This window comes from Lepidochelys kempii, chromosome 1 (assembly GCF_965140265.1).
Source record: "Lepidochelys kempii isolate rLepKem1 chromosome 1, rLepKem1.hap2, whole genome shotgun sequence".
Taxonomy (NCBI): domain Eukaryota; kingdom Metazoa; phylum Chordata; order Testudines; family Cheloniidae; genus Lepidochelys; species Lepidochelys kempii.
Genome location: NC_133256.1, coordinates 251,128,019 through 251,144,041, shown reverse-complemented (window position 1 = coordinate 251,144,041; position 16,023 = coordinate 251,128,019). Strand labels below are relative to the sequence as shown.

Genomic DNA, 16,023 nt, shown 5'->3' with positions numbered 1-16,023 from the left:
TGCTTCTGGAGGTATTTGCTTTTTCCCCCATCTGGACTTTTGTTTCCTATGGGATTTATTTGCAATCTGCCGGAGGAGGATCTGAGGGGAGTTTGCCAGATCTGGGGCTGCATCATTCAGCACATCTGGAAGTGGTTTATGGGGCTCTTTCACTCCGTCAGTGCAATGTCTGGATTCTGAGCAGCTTCTCAGAGGCAGAAAAAGGAAAGAAAAACCAGCACCTCTCCAAAGTACACTTGAAGGATTTGAAAAAGGATTCCCAATTTAAAAGCATTACTGTGGCCCTTTAAGGCTCATGTACCTAGGATTTCCAAGGGGAGTCATGGGCACGGCAGTTTTGGCATGAGTACTTGCAGTTTTGGGTGAGCTAGGAACCGAGTGTTGTCGCCTTGTAATTCTTCTGGAGAAAGAAGCCGTGAGTGCTGTGCTGCGTTTGAAAGGTAAAGACTAATTAAGCAGGAAATATCTAAACAGTAATGTCACTGTTTCATGTGCAGCTTTCCCTGCTGCCGCCCCTCATTTTGTTATATGATCTGGCAATTGTGTCTAGAGACGTCAGATTCCAGTAATCCGCGTTTAGGAAAACTAGGGGTAAATGTTTGCAGAGTAACAAGTCGTGTTCATTTCTTTCTTCAAAAGCTACAAAATGCAGGCCACTGATATTAAGAATCTTTTCAAATATTGAACTAAAACTTTTATTATATGTGAGTCTTTCTAGGTTTGGATTTTAAAGATTAAAAACTTGGAGTGATTCGGAGTGCTTTAATTATTTCTGGAGCTAGTGTAGGGTTCTGACAGGCCAGCTGCACATCGTAGTGACTGCAAGTTACATTTACAGTTTGGGACAAATTCTAATTGCAAGAGTGACATCCTGGTCCTATTGAAATCAATGTCAAAACTGCCATTGATTTCAGTGAGGCCAGGATTTCACCCCAGGAGTGAGAATTTTGTCCACTTACAAAAATTACTGATTCAAATTTCCAGACTAGAAAGGAAAAAATATTTTGTGTTCTGTGCACAAGAGAGGAGATTTCTAAAGGCAAAGCTCTTCTCTTGACTGATCGCCTGATCTACTTACATATGTAAATCAAGGGGGTTCTGTGCATATGGAGAGAGCAGAATATTGGAGTCTAGATAAACTGTGCAGATCTGGTAAGAATTTAGCCCTAAGATAACAATTACCTTACACTATGTTTATTAATCTGTTTTTTTCAAACCAGTCACAATATTTACATGCATACAGACTGTTCTGTTTATGTGTTCTGTTTAGAATTTAACTTGTCAATCAAAATTGGAGACTGACTCGAGATCTTTCGTAAACTCAGAATTAACCAATAAGACATAACTGTATTTTGTGACTCAGCTTTCAAGAATTCATTCCACTCTAGCCTCCTCTCCCTTCTCAATTAATCAAAATGAATTATATTTAAAAATAACAAACATAATATCTGTATCTCCAGACATGAAAATATGGAAAAAGGGGGTTGAGATGCCATGAATAGCTACATTGCTAGAGGGAGAAATGTCACAAGCGTACATTGTTTTCTTTTTAGCCTGTGGTGCTGTGTAGTTCTTGTTGGTTTTAATTTTTGATATCTCATCTCATGTCTTCAATAACTTGTTTCCTGACCTTTCAGTTTGCTTTCATAGGTTTACCAGCCTCAGGAGACTGGAATGTAAAAAGAAATTCCCCTTAAACATATTGCTCCAGGTTATGACTGACCCTCCATAGGTGTAGTAGAGGGGCCAGAAGGCTAGCTGTGCTTGGGAGCATGAGGAATGTGGACTGGCTAGCACCAAAGGCAGCTCTTACTAGGGACAGGAGAAAGGCCTTGGCTGTGCTCCTGGTACACAACAAACTGTTGTCATCAGAGCCCTTGCAGGAGTGTCAAACTAATTCATCCTTTTTGTTTCCAAATGTGTGCCTAGCGGGGTATTTTATTTTTAAAAAGAACGGTTTACAAGGGATTTTTTTAAAGGCCTATGTCCAGAGAAGAAACAAAATAAGTAATATTATGTTTTTTTAAATGATGCAACACAACATCTGTATGATGAGCCCATCATTAAAATCAGTGGGAGTTGTGACAGGTCTGAATTTGGACCCATAAATTTAAAAATAAATCATAATCTGATTTTTACTATTAAGATTTTCTAAATTTGTACTCCCTAAAGTACAAAGAAAAAGGTAATTTGGCTTCCAAAATATAAGTAAATGTGGGATTTTTCCATAAATGTCCATTAAGGGGATTTAATACTTTCCTCAGAGGCATCTGATACTGACCACTTTCAGCTCTTGACGACAATTACAGTTTTAAGGAAACTTCTAGTTGCTCCAGTGCTATAGATGATGTGGTTAAAACGCTCGTGGCCAGTCCACACCAACGCTCTCCCCTTGTTGCTAAGACCTGTTGAATTATGCTGTCCCCTGGTTGCTGTTACCTGTGAAATTACACTGATGTTATCGCAGTGGTGGAAGAGTTCCCTAAAATTGTCAGTGCAGACACAGCCCAAGACAGAGACAGGATTCTAGGCTAGATAGATCCTTTATCTGATTTAATATGGCAATATCTATGTTGCTGTGTGTTTGATTATAACAAGATCTAGAAATGGCATTATGGTGTTTACATTTGTTGTTCTGCTGTATGAGGAGTCAAGGATAATTTCAACAGATTAAAATACCTACAGATGCATTTTGTAAACACATTGTATATTTGGATGTGTTTTATTTTCTGTTTTACATTAAGAAAAAAATCTGTGTTATAAAATGTATGTATTGCTGATATAAGTGACTGTACTGAGTTTATCAAAACATTACTTGTTTCACTATAGTTATATAGCTTTGAAACTGGTTCACGTATTTAAAACATTTTTGCGTTTTAATTTCTGGATTATATAAAGTCATAAATGGTTGCCCAAAACATTGCAAATGTAATATGTTTCCATGAAAAGCTTTTCAATGTTAGGATCCAATCTTGCTTCCATTCAAGTCAAAGGCAAAACTAATGGTGCAAAACTGAACCCATAAAATACTAAAGAAATATTCATCACTGTGTTTATAACTTCTCTCTTTCTCTCTCTCTTTTTTTTTTTTTTTTGGATTACAGATCACAGTTCTTAACCAAAGGAACATATGGCTCTGTTAAGGAAAAGTAAGAAAGATTCAGAACATTTCAGTATCAATTTGATTCACATATTTTTTTGAACAGCTAGATAAAGATCATGTAAAAATTTTACAGGAGATTGTATAGGAGCGTTGCATGCTAATTTATTACTCCAATTCTGCAAAGCACTTAAACCATTCCTAACTTTATGATGAGTAACCCCTTCCCTGATCAGCAAAGCTTAAGCATGTGCTTAACCCCATTGAAGTCAATGGGAATACTCACGTGCTTTGCTGTATTAAAGGCTATAATGACAGCATCTAATCCTGACACATGCTTAGCACCTGCACATTCCATTGAAGTTAATAGGCCAGATTCATAAATGAAGTGTAATGTGGTGTAAATTAGAAGTTAGTAAAAGTGGGTGAGTCTAAACTGATGTAATTTATATACTGAGTGTCTGGTAATAGATCTCAAGGGGAGTAAATTTAAAATGTGTGGAAGAGGCTAGTTTAACATTTTCCTTCTATGTGTTTTCCTATGACCTGCCTCTCTTCCAGTCTTCGGTGTGGAAATTATACAAATGTAGACTGTCTTATATCTGCTCATCGATGTGTAACTTGCATCATCTTGCGCATCCGTTCTGAATTTGAATCAATGGAGAAAATCTTGAGAGGTGCCACTCTGTGTTGGCCTGATTGACACTGAGAACAGTGAGGCTGTAGAATGGCTTCTCATCAGGTTCACAGTTAGGTCCGGTGGAGTTATAGAAGCTCTTGCATGTAAGCAATTCCACCTCCTCCTATACCCGTTTGCAGAACCTGATCCTTCTGTCTTCCCCATGGAGGAGCCATGGAAGCTACTGCAGTGTTGAGGCAATATTAAACCGCATAAAGCAGTATGCAAGAGTGAGACAGAGCAATCCAGGGACTGGGGCTCACTCTGAGCCTTCCAAAAAGTGGATGGTTGGGAGTTTGAAGGGGCTATGCTAGCTCCCAAATTCCAGTTTTCTTGGAACATGGCGACCCTCAATGTGGACAAGTCCTTTGCTTGCTTGGCTAACAGCTCTGTTGTGATGCTATCAGTTGGTTCCGTAGGCCACTTGCTTCCCTTGTTGTCAGTAAGCTGCTCTCCATCCCCCAAGCAGGAACATCTTGAGAGGCACTGCCTCCCACTTGACATCACTTACCAATATAGCAGAGGGGATGGATTCCTGGAATTCTGCCTCTGGGGGAATGGATGGATCTTTTTGGCTATGGAGCAGCTCTGTGGCCACTACTGAGGAGGAGGGCTCCATATTCAAGACACAATTAATGCCTTCGGGTGCTGAGCTTAGCTTTCCTGCAGAGCTCTGGTAGATGCTCAGCACCATAGTTAGGATTTGGCCCAATGGGATTCAGGGTTCTCAAAACCCCTCAGGATCAAGCTAAAGTGGGTCAGACTGTGCCCTCACTAGATCCATGCAACCCCACTGAAGTTAATGGGTGAGATCCTCAGCTGGTGTAAACAAGGATACCTCCACTGACATTCTTGAGCTATGCTAATTTACACCAGCTGACAATCCCGCTCAAAAGATTTTTACAGGTGTAACTGAGGGCAGAATTCTGTATTCTATGTTTTTTGTATATTTTGCCCATTCTGAGAACATTTATGATGCTACATAACTAACAAAATAGAATTGAAGATGACGTTCAGCAAGTTCATTGATGATGATGATTTACCTTTAGCCTTTCCAGTAACATCCTTCTCAGTCAGGGGTGATTTATGTTAGATTGCTTAAGCATTCAGTCCAAGACAGACTCTGGTAGAAGGTGAAAAATCCAAATATAGAGTAAGGCATTTGCTTTTTGTATGCTTTGATTTTGCTAAGTAAAGTACTTGAATCAAAATATTTATACCTTTACAAATATTTGGAACATGCACAGTTTCTGTGGCATGCCGAGTTTATTTTTGTAATGCTTTTAGAGTTATCCTCAAATAGACCTTGAATAGCTGAACTAGTTCATTGACATGCTTCACTGTTTGAAGGTCTACCCAAAGAGGTTTGAGATAAAGGAAAGGGACAGGTAGTGTTAATTCTGAAATCCTATGGCAACTAGAGGACCACAGGGTAGCCAGAAAAAAAGTTCCAAAATCAGTTTACGTCTTTTTATACGTCTTTTACACATTTTAAAATCAGTACATTCAGTTATACAAACAAAGAAAAATGGTGCACTTTTTCGTTACCCTCTAGATATGTGTATTAGACTTCCAAGTGACCTCATAATTATGTTCTCTTCCTCGTCCTTCCACTTTCATCCCCCTCCCTGTGTTGTCAGTTCCTCCTTAGCTTAGGACCTGATTCTGCAAGGAGTTATTACTGAATATAGTACTTATTACCACATATACGGCAGGCTGTATTACCTTTTCCAAGCAATGACTGCTGGGGATGATGGACAGCATCCTGTCCCCCACCTGCCCACTGCTCCCTCTGCCCACCTAGCCCTACCCATGTTTGGGCCATAGAGTGTATTTTTTGAGGGGTAGAAGAACTGTGAGGTCAGAATCACAAAGGTGGCTGAACCAGCATTCTGTGTGGGACAGAGGATACTCATATTGGTATGAAGTAGATAATATCCCACTCTGGGGATGGAAACAGTTTGCAGCACCACTATAGAAAGTGTGTTTGAGACCATTCCCCACCAAGCCTGTATCTTGCTTTCTGTAACTATGATGAAAATGGATTTCTCTCATCTACAAAAGCAGTTAAAATCATTTTCAACAATAGTTAAGGAGAAAATTGGGATAGAACCTATGGCTGCCAACCATTTTCAGCAACAGGCAATTTTCCTAGGGTAAGTAGCCGTTGAATAAGAGGCTTAACGATTTCACAGTTTTCCTATTTTGGAAGTACTTGCAATCAGAACATCCTTGAAAACCAAAACATCTGGAAAGAACTGACTACAGAGTCCTGATTATACTGGACACAGGCTACAGTGCGAATTTCTAAATAAATGTTACAAGCAGTTTCTGTTTTTAATTCAGTCAAATGGCAAATGAGATTTTCAAAACAAATACAGAAATACAGTAAATGGCAGTCATGTAGCTGGTAAAATAAAAATACAGATATATGAACAATTAGCATTAATTTTTATACTAACCTTTGTCCTCTTTATTTCAGTTAATCAGATCTTATTATTCCTACTTGTTTTGACCATCTGTGTCATTCTGTTTAATAAAGTTCACAAGGTGCCATCTACATTAAATAATGAAACAAGTAAGTAGCTCATTATTTTATTCTATTCCATTATTTTATTCTGGTTTCTGTTCCTGCTGTAGGATAAATAGGAATTTATAACAGAATCGCTTGTGTTATTTTGATGTAATCTAGGACCCAGAACTGTTCATTTCTAGATCAGCTGATTTGAGTAATACCAGGTCAGTAGTGGCTAAGAATATCCATTGTGATTCAGGGCTTGATCCAACTCTCCTTGAGGCCAATGAGAATTCTTCCATTGACGTCAATGGGATTTGGGTCACATTCTCAACTTTTGCAGAGACTAACGGAGAAGTCAATTGGTAACAACTGTGAGGATGTTTTTTAATGATGGGAATCTGCCTGCTTGGGAATAGATTGAGACCACTAGTTCATTTCCAACAGGCTATCAAACAGCGGCAACAGGTAATAACCAACCTGAGCCAGCCAACCACTAACTAAGGACTTGTCTACACTAGAAAGTTTTTCTGCTTTAACTGTACTGAGTGCAGTTATCCTGGTGTAAAATGTAGGGAATAAACTGTACCAGTATAAGTCACTTTTATAGGGTATAACTGCTTTCACACTAGGGATTTTACTAGTATAACTATGTTGATTAAAAAAATCACACTCCTAAATGACATAGTTATACCAGTAAAACTTTTAAGTGCAGACCAGATGTTAGGGGTGAAAGGCTTCAGATCTTAATCCAGGTCTAAACTACGGACTTCTGCTGGCATAAGTCAGGGTGTGAAAAGGTGTGATTCTTGAGCAACAAAGGTGTGTTGGCAGAAGCCCCTTGTGTGGACACAGTTATATCGGGAAACCCGTGTTTTTAGAAGTTATAGCTTGTTTAACTGGTGGGAGGTGATTATAATGTACAATGCACAGCTGCATCCACACAAGAAGAGCTTTGATGGTGGCGTATCTCGGTGCATTCCTAATCAGTAAAGCTCTTTTAGTGTAGACTTAGCCTTGGTGTTTATTTTGGTATTTATGTGCACCAATCGCAGTACTGCTAATCGCGTTCCCCAGCTCTTCACCCCTTAGCAGCTTCCTGAGTGCTGTCACACTTTTGCTCTGTTTCTAGTTTATACAATTCAGAGACTAGGTCTGGTATAAGATGGTGCTGAATTCTGTACAATAATTTGGGTTTTTGCTATATGCAGTTGATTTGGAGAGTCCCGAGGAGATGGAAGAAGAAATTCCAGTGGTGATATGTGCTGCTACGGGTAGAATGGGCGCAGCTGTAGCAGCAATCAGCAGCATCTACAGCAACACGGATGCTAATGTTTTGTTCTACATCGTTGGCCTAAAGAACACAATTCCACATATCCGGTAACGGGATTTACCAAAACCGATTCATTCTGCTGCTTAGTTAGGGCCAGATTGTTACTGGGCTTTGCATGGGTGCACAGGGATTGGGGCAGGGCCCAGGGAGTCATTCCTCCCTGCTGTGCAAAGGCCATCACAGTCACAGATCCTGCAGTCCCCTGGGTACAGGGACTGCTGCTTGCTAGGGGCACCAGCCACCCCAAAAGGGGACTAATCTAAGCCAGCCCTGCACCAACTAGTGGTAGAAGGGAGGCCATGCTGCAAGATGGTACAGTGTGTGTGTTTCTCCTGCACAATCCTTCCCTCTGGCTTTGCACCGCTCCGTATTCAGGGCTGCGCCTTCAACTTCAGAGGCGAACAACAGAGAGAGTGGGGCTAACACAGAAAAAAGGAGAGGTAAAGGTTATAGATATGGGGTCCAACCATGGTCATACAAAGTTGTAGATATTGTTTAAAGTGGGGTGGATTGAACCCAGGTGCATACCAAAGAGGAATGAGTCCATCAGTGTAGGGGCCATCTCAATGAAGAAACAAACTCATTCAGGAGTCTCTCTCTTTAGCACTTTTATATAGCCTTCATTACTATAGTTTCTTTACATTCTTTAATGTATTTGTGCTCCCAACACATCTGTGAGGTAGAAAAGCCCTGTTAACACCATTTTACACATAAGGAACTGCGGTCCAGAGCCTCAAAAGTATTTGGGCTTCTAACTTCCTTTAAAATCAATGGAAGGTAGCAGTCAGAGGGCATGTGTACACTTACCTCCAGAGCGATCGATCCAGCGGGTTGATTTATCGTGTCTAGTGAAGAAGTGATAAATCGACCACCTAGTGCCCTCCCATCAACTCTGGTACTCCACCGGAGCGAGAAGCGCAGGCAGAGTTGATGGGGGAGCATCAGCAGTCAACCTACTGCAGTGAAGACACCACAGTAAGTAGATCTAAGTACGTCGACTTCAGCTACGTTATTCATATAGCTGAAGTTGCGTAACTTAGATCGACTCCCCCCTTCCCCCCCAGTGTAGACCAAAGCTAAGTACCTTGGAGGAACTGGGCCAGAGAGAATAAGTGACTTGCCCAGGATGACTCAGGAAGTCTGTGGTGGAGCAGGGACTCGAACCCAGGTCTGGAAGATCATTAAACGGTGCAAATACCTGTCAAGATGAGGCTCAAGAAGAGAATCTCGTACAGAGCTGGTCACAGAATGAAGTAAAAAGTTGTGAAAAAAATACAAAAAATTGTATTTTTTTTTCATTGAAAGTTTTTTGTGTTTTGTTTTAAAACCAGTAGTCTTAAATATAGTCAGGGCATGTGCCATTAAGCACTCTGACATTTGATACTGAAGATCTCTGTGGTTTTCTGTAACACACTTTTATCATTTCTCTTTCATCTCAGAAGATGGATTGAAAATACCAAATTGAAAGAAATAAAGTATAAAATTGTGGAGTTCAACCCTATGGTACTAAAAGGAAAAATAAGACCAGATGCATCACGCCCTGAGTTACTCCAGCCTGTGAGTAAGCACATACCACACATATCACCAAAACAGAGCTGTCATAGTCTCCAAGATTTTAATGCACATTGAAGACTTCAAATCTTCTTTGTGCTCTGCCCCTTTATACAGAACCACAGGGGTATTAGAGGCACCACACCAGTTGGTGGTAATGTTGGATGGTTTTCTTATTAGACTAGCATTCCTCCTGTGGCAAGTGCTTCTACTCCACATTGTTGCTCTCCTGCTCTATCTCCTGAGGTACAACCCCCTTTATATGCTGTAGGACATCCTTCCTTGTGGATGACCTGACTTGATTAAATCCTGGTCTGACCTGGGTTAAATCTTGGCCAGGCCATATACTTGGGCTGGCCAGCGGGGAAACCAAGCTTAACTAGCACTTTAGAGATCCATAAAAATAACACTTTTGTAGAGATGTAATCAAAATAATCACTCTTACTGCCTTGCCCTCCGAGACTATAACTCCTAACAGAGGATTACATTTTTTTTCTTACATATCACTCAGAGAAGAAACCAACAATTAAATGTTGAGACATTACTCAAAGAGAGGAGATCATTGCAGCAAAGTCCCTGCTAATTTGCCCATCTTCTTGCATGGGGATGTTGTCAGTTTGGGAGCTTAACCCTGGGGCTTATTATTATAACTTTAAGAACTTAAACTCAGCTGCAACCCTGAGCTGACTATGTTGTGGGCTAGTGATTCCCTCCCAGCATAATTTAGAGCCTGAAAGCTACTCTAAATTCCACTGGCTGCCTGCAACTGCTAGTGACTGATGTGGAAGACAAGAACTGCTAAAATGCAAGGAAGCTGCAAACTTGTCCCCTTTCTAGCGTTGCCAACCCTCCAGTATTGTCCTGGAGTTTCCCAGGAATTAAAGATGAATCTTCAATTAAAGATTATGTCGTGTGAAGAAACCTCCAGCCAAAACTGGCAACCCTCGCTACACTCTTTTCCTCTGCAATGCCCCCTGCTCCCACAGTAGGTACCGTGTGAAGTATAGGATTTGCTATGTGCCACTGGTGGAATCCCTTATGCTGGGGTGATTCTCCTGTGGTTGGCTGTGCTGCCTTTAGGAACGCTTTGTGCTGAGAGTGCTGTGAAAAGCTGCTACCCTGCAGTGGAAGATCTGGGTAGGGTTGCCACGTGTCTGGTTTTCGACCAGAACGCCTGGTCAAAAAGTGACCCTGGTGGCTTTGATCGGCACTGCCGACCAGGCCGTTAAAAGTCCGGTTGGTGGCACGCCAGGGGCCCAGGGCTAAGGCAGGCTTCCTCGGCGCCACGGTAAGCACCGCTGGGACCCCCACTCCACCCCAACCCCACCACAGAGCTGCACCCCCAGCTGGAGCCCTCACCCCCTCCCGCACACACACCCTGCACCCCAGCACCCTGCTCCAGTCTAGAGCCCCCTCCTGTACCCCAAAACCCTCCTCCCCAGCCCTCACCCCCTGGAGCCCCCTCCTGTGCCCCAAACCCCTCATCCACAGCTCCACCCCTAGCTAGAGCCCACAGCCCCTCCCACGCTCTGAACCTCTCGACCGCCTGGAACCCCCGCCTGCACCCCCAGACAGAGCCCTCACCGCCTCCCACACCCCAACCCCCTGCCCCAGCCCAGTGAAAGTGAGCAACAGAAGGAGGGGGGATGGAGCGAGTGGGGGTGGGGCCTCAGCGAAGGAGTGGGACACAGGAGTTCAGTTTTGTGTGATTAGAAAGTTGGCAAACCTAGATCTGGGCCACTGTGAATAAATACTGACCACTTGGCCTATTGTATTTTTAAAATTAAAGTGGCAGGACAAATCTCTGAATGTAAGCAGACTAAGTCTGAGACAGGGAGAAAGGTGATCTCCTGGGGCGTCTCTAACATTATCTTGTGGCATTGTGAGTCAGATGCACGCCTGTTGTGTCACCATTGACTTCATCTGAGTTATACTAAGGAAGAATATGGACCCCGTGTGCTTTAGCATAATCCCAACATTTGACAGAGAATCTGTAGTTAATATTTACAAAGTTGTTGAGTGAAAGCTTGGCCCCTCTGAAGTCATTGGGAGGAATTTCCCATTGACTTCAGTGGGGCCAGGACGACATTGTCTTAAAGAAAATATGGAGGCAAGTTCAAAATTGTGGCAATCAGTAAATGGTCGTTGGACAATATACAGTGATGAGGTGACTAAGTCACATTTGAATCCTGAAAAAGACATTCAAGATGACTGCATTAAGCCATTGTGCCACTTACCGTCTGTCATTTTGATTGTTTTTTTTTAACAGCTGAACTTCGTTCGATATTATCTCCCCCTGCTTATCCACAAACACGAGAAAGTCATATATTTGGATGATGATGTGATTGTGCAAGGTAAGCTGTCATCCAAAAATTCTTGGAATGTAGCAGAAGTTTGCCGCAGGAAATTCAGCTGCTTTAATGCTCACCAGGAAATTGAGGATGTTGTCTGGAGTGCTGCACTTATGACAGCTTCACACTCCCCCTTACATAGTATTTAACAAAGGAAAAGCAAAGGGCCAATTTCTACTTTTGGATATTTGATCCTGATCGTCGGTGTGTGGGTGACTTTCAGTGTTTATGGCATCTGATCAGTTGCTGTGCATGAGTGTACGAGGCAATTTCAAGAAGCATGGTTTCACTAGAACAGGCCGCGATACTCCTCTCTAAACAGACGGACTCGACGTTTCCTATTTTGTTTGGTAGATGTGAAGATGACCTTCAATCCCCCCATCCTTACCCCAAATAACTGCTTATTCTTGAGAGAGAAGAATTTACTCAGATCAGGTTGTAAAAGACCCTGGATCCTGTTGCTCTGAGCACCCTCAATTCCTATTTATATCAATGGAACCTAAGGGCACTCAGCACCTCACAGAATCAGGCTCATTGATACTGTATCTTATGGTTGATAAAGACAAATCAGGAAACAATTCAAATGCTGGAAAATTCCTCCACATCCATACAGCAAAAGCTAAGTAGAGGCAGAGTTATCTTCGTCAGGTGGATTTCTCAGTCTGTTCATTCCTTTCTTTGCCACTTTCTCTGTTCTTTCTTCCTGCTAGTGTTGATGTCTTCTCTTGTTTTGTCTTTTTTTCCCCTTCAGCATTCTTCCACATCCCTGTTATTTTATAGCACCTTTCATCCAAGGATCTCAGAAGTAACTTTGCAAATGTTAATTAATTAAACCTTATGAAATCCATATGCAGTAGAGCGTCCAAGGACATTGGGTCAAATTAATCTCTGGAGTAACACCTTTGAAGTCAGGGGAATTACAACAGCAAAGAGTTTTTGGTTCATTTTGTTTCCAACAGCTTTTGTGCAGTTTTTCTTGCCTTCAGATGTAGATTTCAGAGCAGCAGCACTTAAAAGGGCACTGTTGATCACTTTTTAAAGTTGGATTTGTTTTCTTTGCCTTCCCTTCCCTTTCGATAAGCTTGATGATGCAATTTCTTCCACCTTATACTATTTGGGGAAAAAATAGATTTCCCCCTCACTTGCATACACCTTTCCAATGGAGTCAACATCTCTGCCTTTTTTATTATCAATAATATTAGCAGGAATATTAACTGTGGAACAAATTCTGAAGTCTTTGCCTAGTCAAATCTCCCTTTGAAATTAATAGGAGTTTTGCAGAGGAAACACTGAATATGGATTTCAGGATTTAGCTCTATAGAAATAGTATTTGTTAGCTACGTGCTTTCTGCAAAGCAACAAGAGGTTCACACACTGAATTTTGGTGTGTCACACCAAAAGCATTGCTTTTGATTTTCTTGTTGTTTTGTTTTACATCTCACAAAACAGAAGCTGTTTAGAATCTAGAGGAAATTCCTTCCCAGAGCATAACAATTTTAAGGTAGGTCAATTTTGAACCATAAATAGGTTAACAGTGTCCCTTCAATTCAAACACTGTCCCATTGTGGGACATGAATCCTATTTCAGGTTTTCAAACAAACTGGTGCGTTGCCCCTACAAGATGATGCAGTTCCTGCTCATTTCCAGGATTTGGATTACCTCATGCTAATATTGCTCTATTTGGGGTCCCTAGCAAATCAAAACAGATTTACTTCATCACTGGTATAGCCAGGAGCACTGTGAACATTTTAGCTGCTGGAGTTAGTCTATGGATATTGTGAGCCCACTTTTCAAGCAGCGAGGCCTAGTATCTTAATAAGATATAGCGAAATAATGCCCTAAGAAGAAAATCTGCTCCCCTGAACAAAATCCCAGGTAACCAAAGTGGGATGTAAGGGGAAAGGAACACAGTCCCCCATCCAGAGGCAAGGTACGGACATGCACATCTGTGCACCCAGGCTACAGCTCATGTTTGGACCTTCAAATCCGCATGTAGGCACCTTAAGTATAGATGAATACATGCAAATGTAGGATTTTGACTTCCAGTTACAGGACCTATGTTTGAAACTAATGCCCACAGAGCAAAATTCTGCCTGCCTTACATCCAAGCAATCCCTTGACATTGATAGGGTTGTACCAGTGTAACTGAGAACAGATATTGTCCTAAACAGCTCAAAGGACAGATACATGGCAATGAAACAAAACCATTCTTAGACTCCCAATTCTGTATTATCAGGTGACATCCAGGAACTGTATGACACAAAGCTAGATCCAGGCCATGCTGCAGCTTTTTCAGACGACTGTGATTTGCCTTCTACTCATGAAATGGTGAGAAGTGTAGGAATGCAGGTAAGATGTTAGTTTTAAATTCAGATTGTTGATGGATTTTTTACCTACAGATTTAACATGATTTTCTTCATCCCAAAATGAAAGTTTTCTCAGGGTAAAGTGTAGTATTTGGATTTAGATACATAGTTTAGTAAGGGGAATTGTTTCCTGTAATCATCTTAAGATGCACTGTCTCCTGATTCTTTTGCAGTATGTTTTGTATTTTACTAAACTCTTCTTGTTTTGGTAGGTCACATGTGCAACATATTTAGAAGAGAGTATTGATAGGATTGATATTAGACTTTCTGTTAACTGAGAGGGAGTGAGGGTTGAACTTTGTGGGCTGCTCAAAAGATATCGTTTGAAAACCAAATCCTGAGTGGTACGGAACATCTGCAACTGCCATTAAAGTCCAGTAGCCTTACGATAACCACACTGGTCTTACGCTAGATCACCTAGAGTAAGGTGTAAAGGGAGAAGAGGAGTGGGTCAAAAGACAAAGCCCTGTAGGACTCCCATGGAAATATCACTAACACATAATGATTAGAATATCCTGTCCTTTAGCCTTGTGCCTCACACTGAAGTCAAGGCAGGTAATAATCATCTAGAAATCAAGTTCTCAGAGCTTATTGTTCAATGCCTATGTATTCTGCATGTGCATGAGGTAGATTCAGCTGCATCTAAGTATATCTAGACATAAATTAGATTTATAGTAGAGATATATATAATTTTCCTTCTCTCTAGAACACATACATGGGATATCTGGACTACCGGAAGCAAACAATTAGAGACCTTGGCATCAGCCCCAGCACTTGCTCCTTTAACCCTGGTGTAATTGTGGCTAATATGACAGAATGGAAGCACCAGCGGATTACAAAGCAATTAGAAAAATGGATGCAAAGAAATGTAGAGTATGTACAGATATCAAAGTCTTCACTTTATCCTGACTGAATGTGCTGTTTAAAGTTGAATTTTCTGTTCATTTTTCAAAGGTCCATTACTTAAGATGTGCTTCCTTTCACAGATCGTAAGGCAAGATAACCTTATGTTGCACAATTTCCACCTGTTTTAATCCAACTGCAGTCACGAACAACATCAAGTGACCACTTGGGACTCTGCAGTCTTGTGCTGACTCAGCAAGCCAGGCCTAATCCTGAGAGGTGCTGAGCACCTGCAGTTTTCATTGTGGATGATCAGCCCCATTCAGGATCAGGCTGCTTAGGGGGAGGGCTGATCTCTCCTTCTTGCAGTGGGCCCTATAAACTGCAATGTCAGCAATACTGGAAAGGGGACAGTTTTTTTTTACACAACCCAAGAACCATTTCTTAAACACAAAAAAAAAGGCCATTTTTCTTCCTAAAAAGATAAGCCATAATTTACATAAACTGCTGAAAATCAGAAAAAGACCCAACCCTAAGAAGCTGTAAAAAGTGGCAATTCCACTATGAGAAGTGGTGGGGGTGAGGGACGACTATGGCATTCTCTTTAAAAACCAGTGTATGGTCAATGACATGAGTCTATTCACAAAGTATTTGTGGTATCAATCCATTGTCAGCGTGTGTTGGTAACTTGAATGTCACCTGCTGTATTCCGCACAGGGTAAGTCGAACTGCAGTAAAGCAGAGCTGAAATGAAAATGGATCACAGTGTTGACCACTTGTCAGTTTTCTGCTACCCTGGGAAAGCAAATGAAAGCCGGGGAAGGAAGCACAGAGAACCAGGGGAGGAAGAATAATATCCTGGGACCAACAGCTACAACTACACTGCATATGAACAGAAGCCTTCCCCAGTTCCCTCCTTCCTCTCTCACTTATTCTGCATGTCTCATTTGGCCTAACACTTGATTTTTTTTATCCCTTTTTAATGCTTAGAAAAATACCCATGAACACTAAAGCAAATTGCTGTAAAGATATAACAAAGGGTTTTTACATTTTAAAGTGCCCACACATTCTCTGTACCTGGCGTTTGAGCCCCCAATAAAAACACCACTTCCAGGTCTCATGTGGACTACCTTTTGTATCTGTAAATGCTGTGCCAGTCATTTAAACTTTAGCCACTTCTGAACAGGGGTTGGCTTCATTTTAGGTCAGGTTCTGAGTAGCCCCTCATTCTGAGAGGAATCCCAGTGATTTCATTTCTGCCACCCTGAGGCAACCCATTGATTTT

The 16,023-nt window shown here is 41.5% G+C and overlaps 1 protein-coding gene across 2 annotated transcripts in view; it reads left to right on the top strand.

The window, feature by feature from the left end:
- The first annotated feature begins 203 nt into the window (after positions 1–203).
- The window catches only part of GLT8D2 (glycosyltransferase 8 domain containing 2), an 18,115-nt gene continuing 2,295 nt past the window's right edge, over positions 204–16,023 (top strand). For both annotated transcript variants that reach the window (XM_073323791.1, XM_073323780.1), the window contains exons 1-8: positions 204–440; positions 3,105–3,149; positions 6,262–6,357; positions 7,506–7,674; positions 9,067–9,184; positions 11,448–11,532; positions 13,766–13,878; positions 14,602–14,768. In XM_073323791.1, coding sequence (XP_073179892.1) covers positions 3,131–3,149; positions 6,262–6,357; positions 7,506–7,674; positions 9,067–9,184; positions 11,448–11,532; positions 13,766–13,878; positions 14,602–14,768 — 767 coding nt within the window. In that variant the 5' untranslated portion in view covers positions 204–440; positions 3,105–3,130. The remainder of the gene's footprint in view (positions 441–3,104; positions 3,150–6,261; positions 6,358–7,505; positions 7,675–9,066; positions 9,185–11,447; positions 11,533–13,765; positions 13,879–14,601; positions 14,769–16,023) is intronic.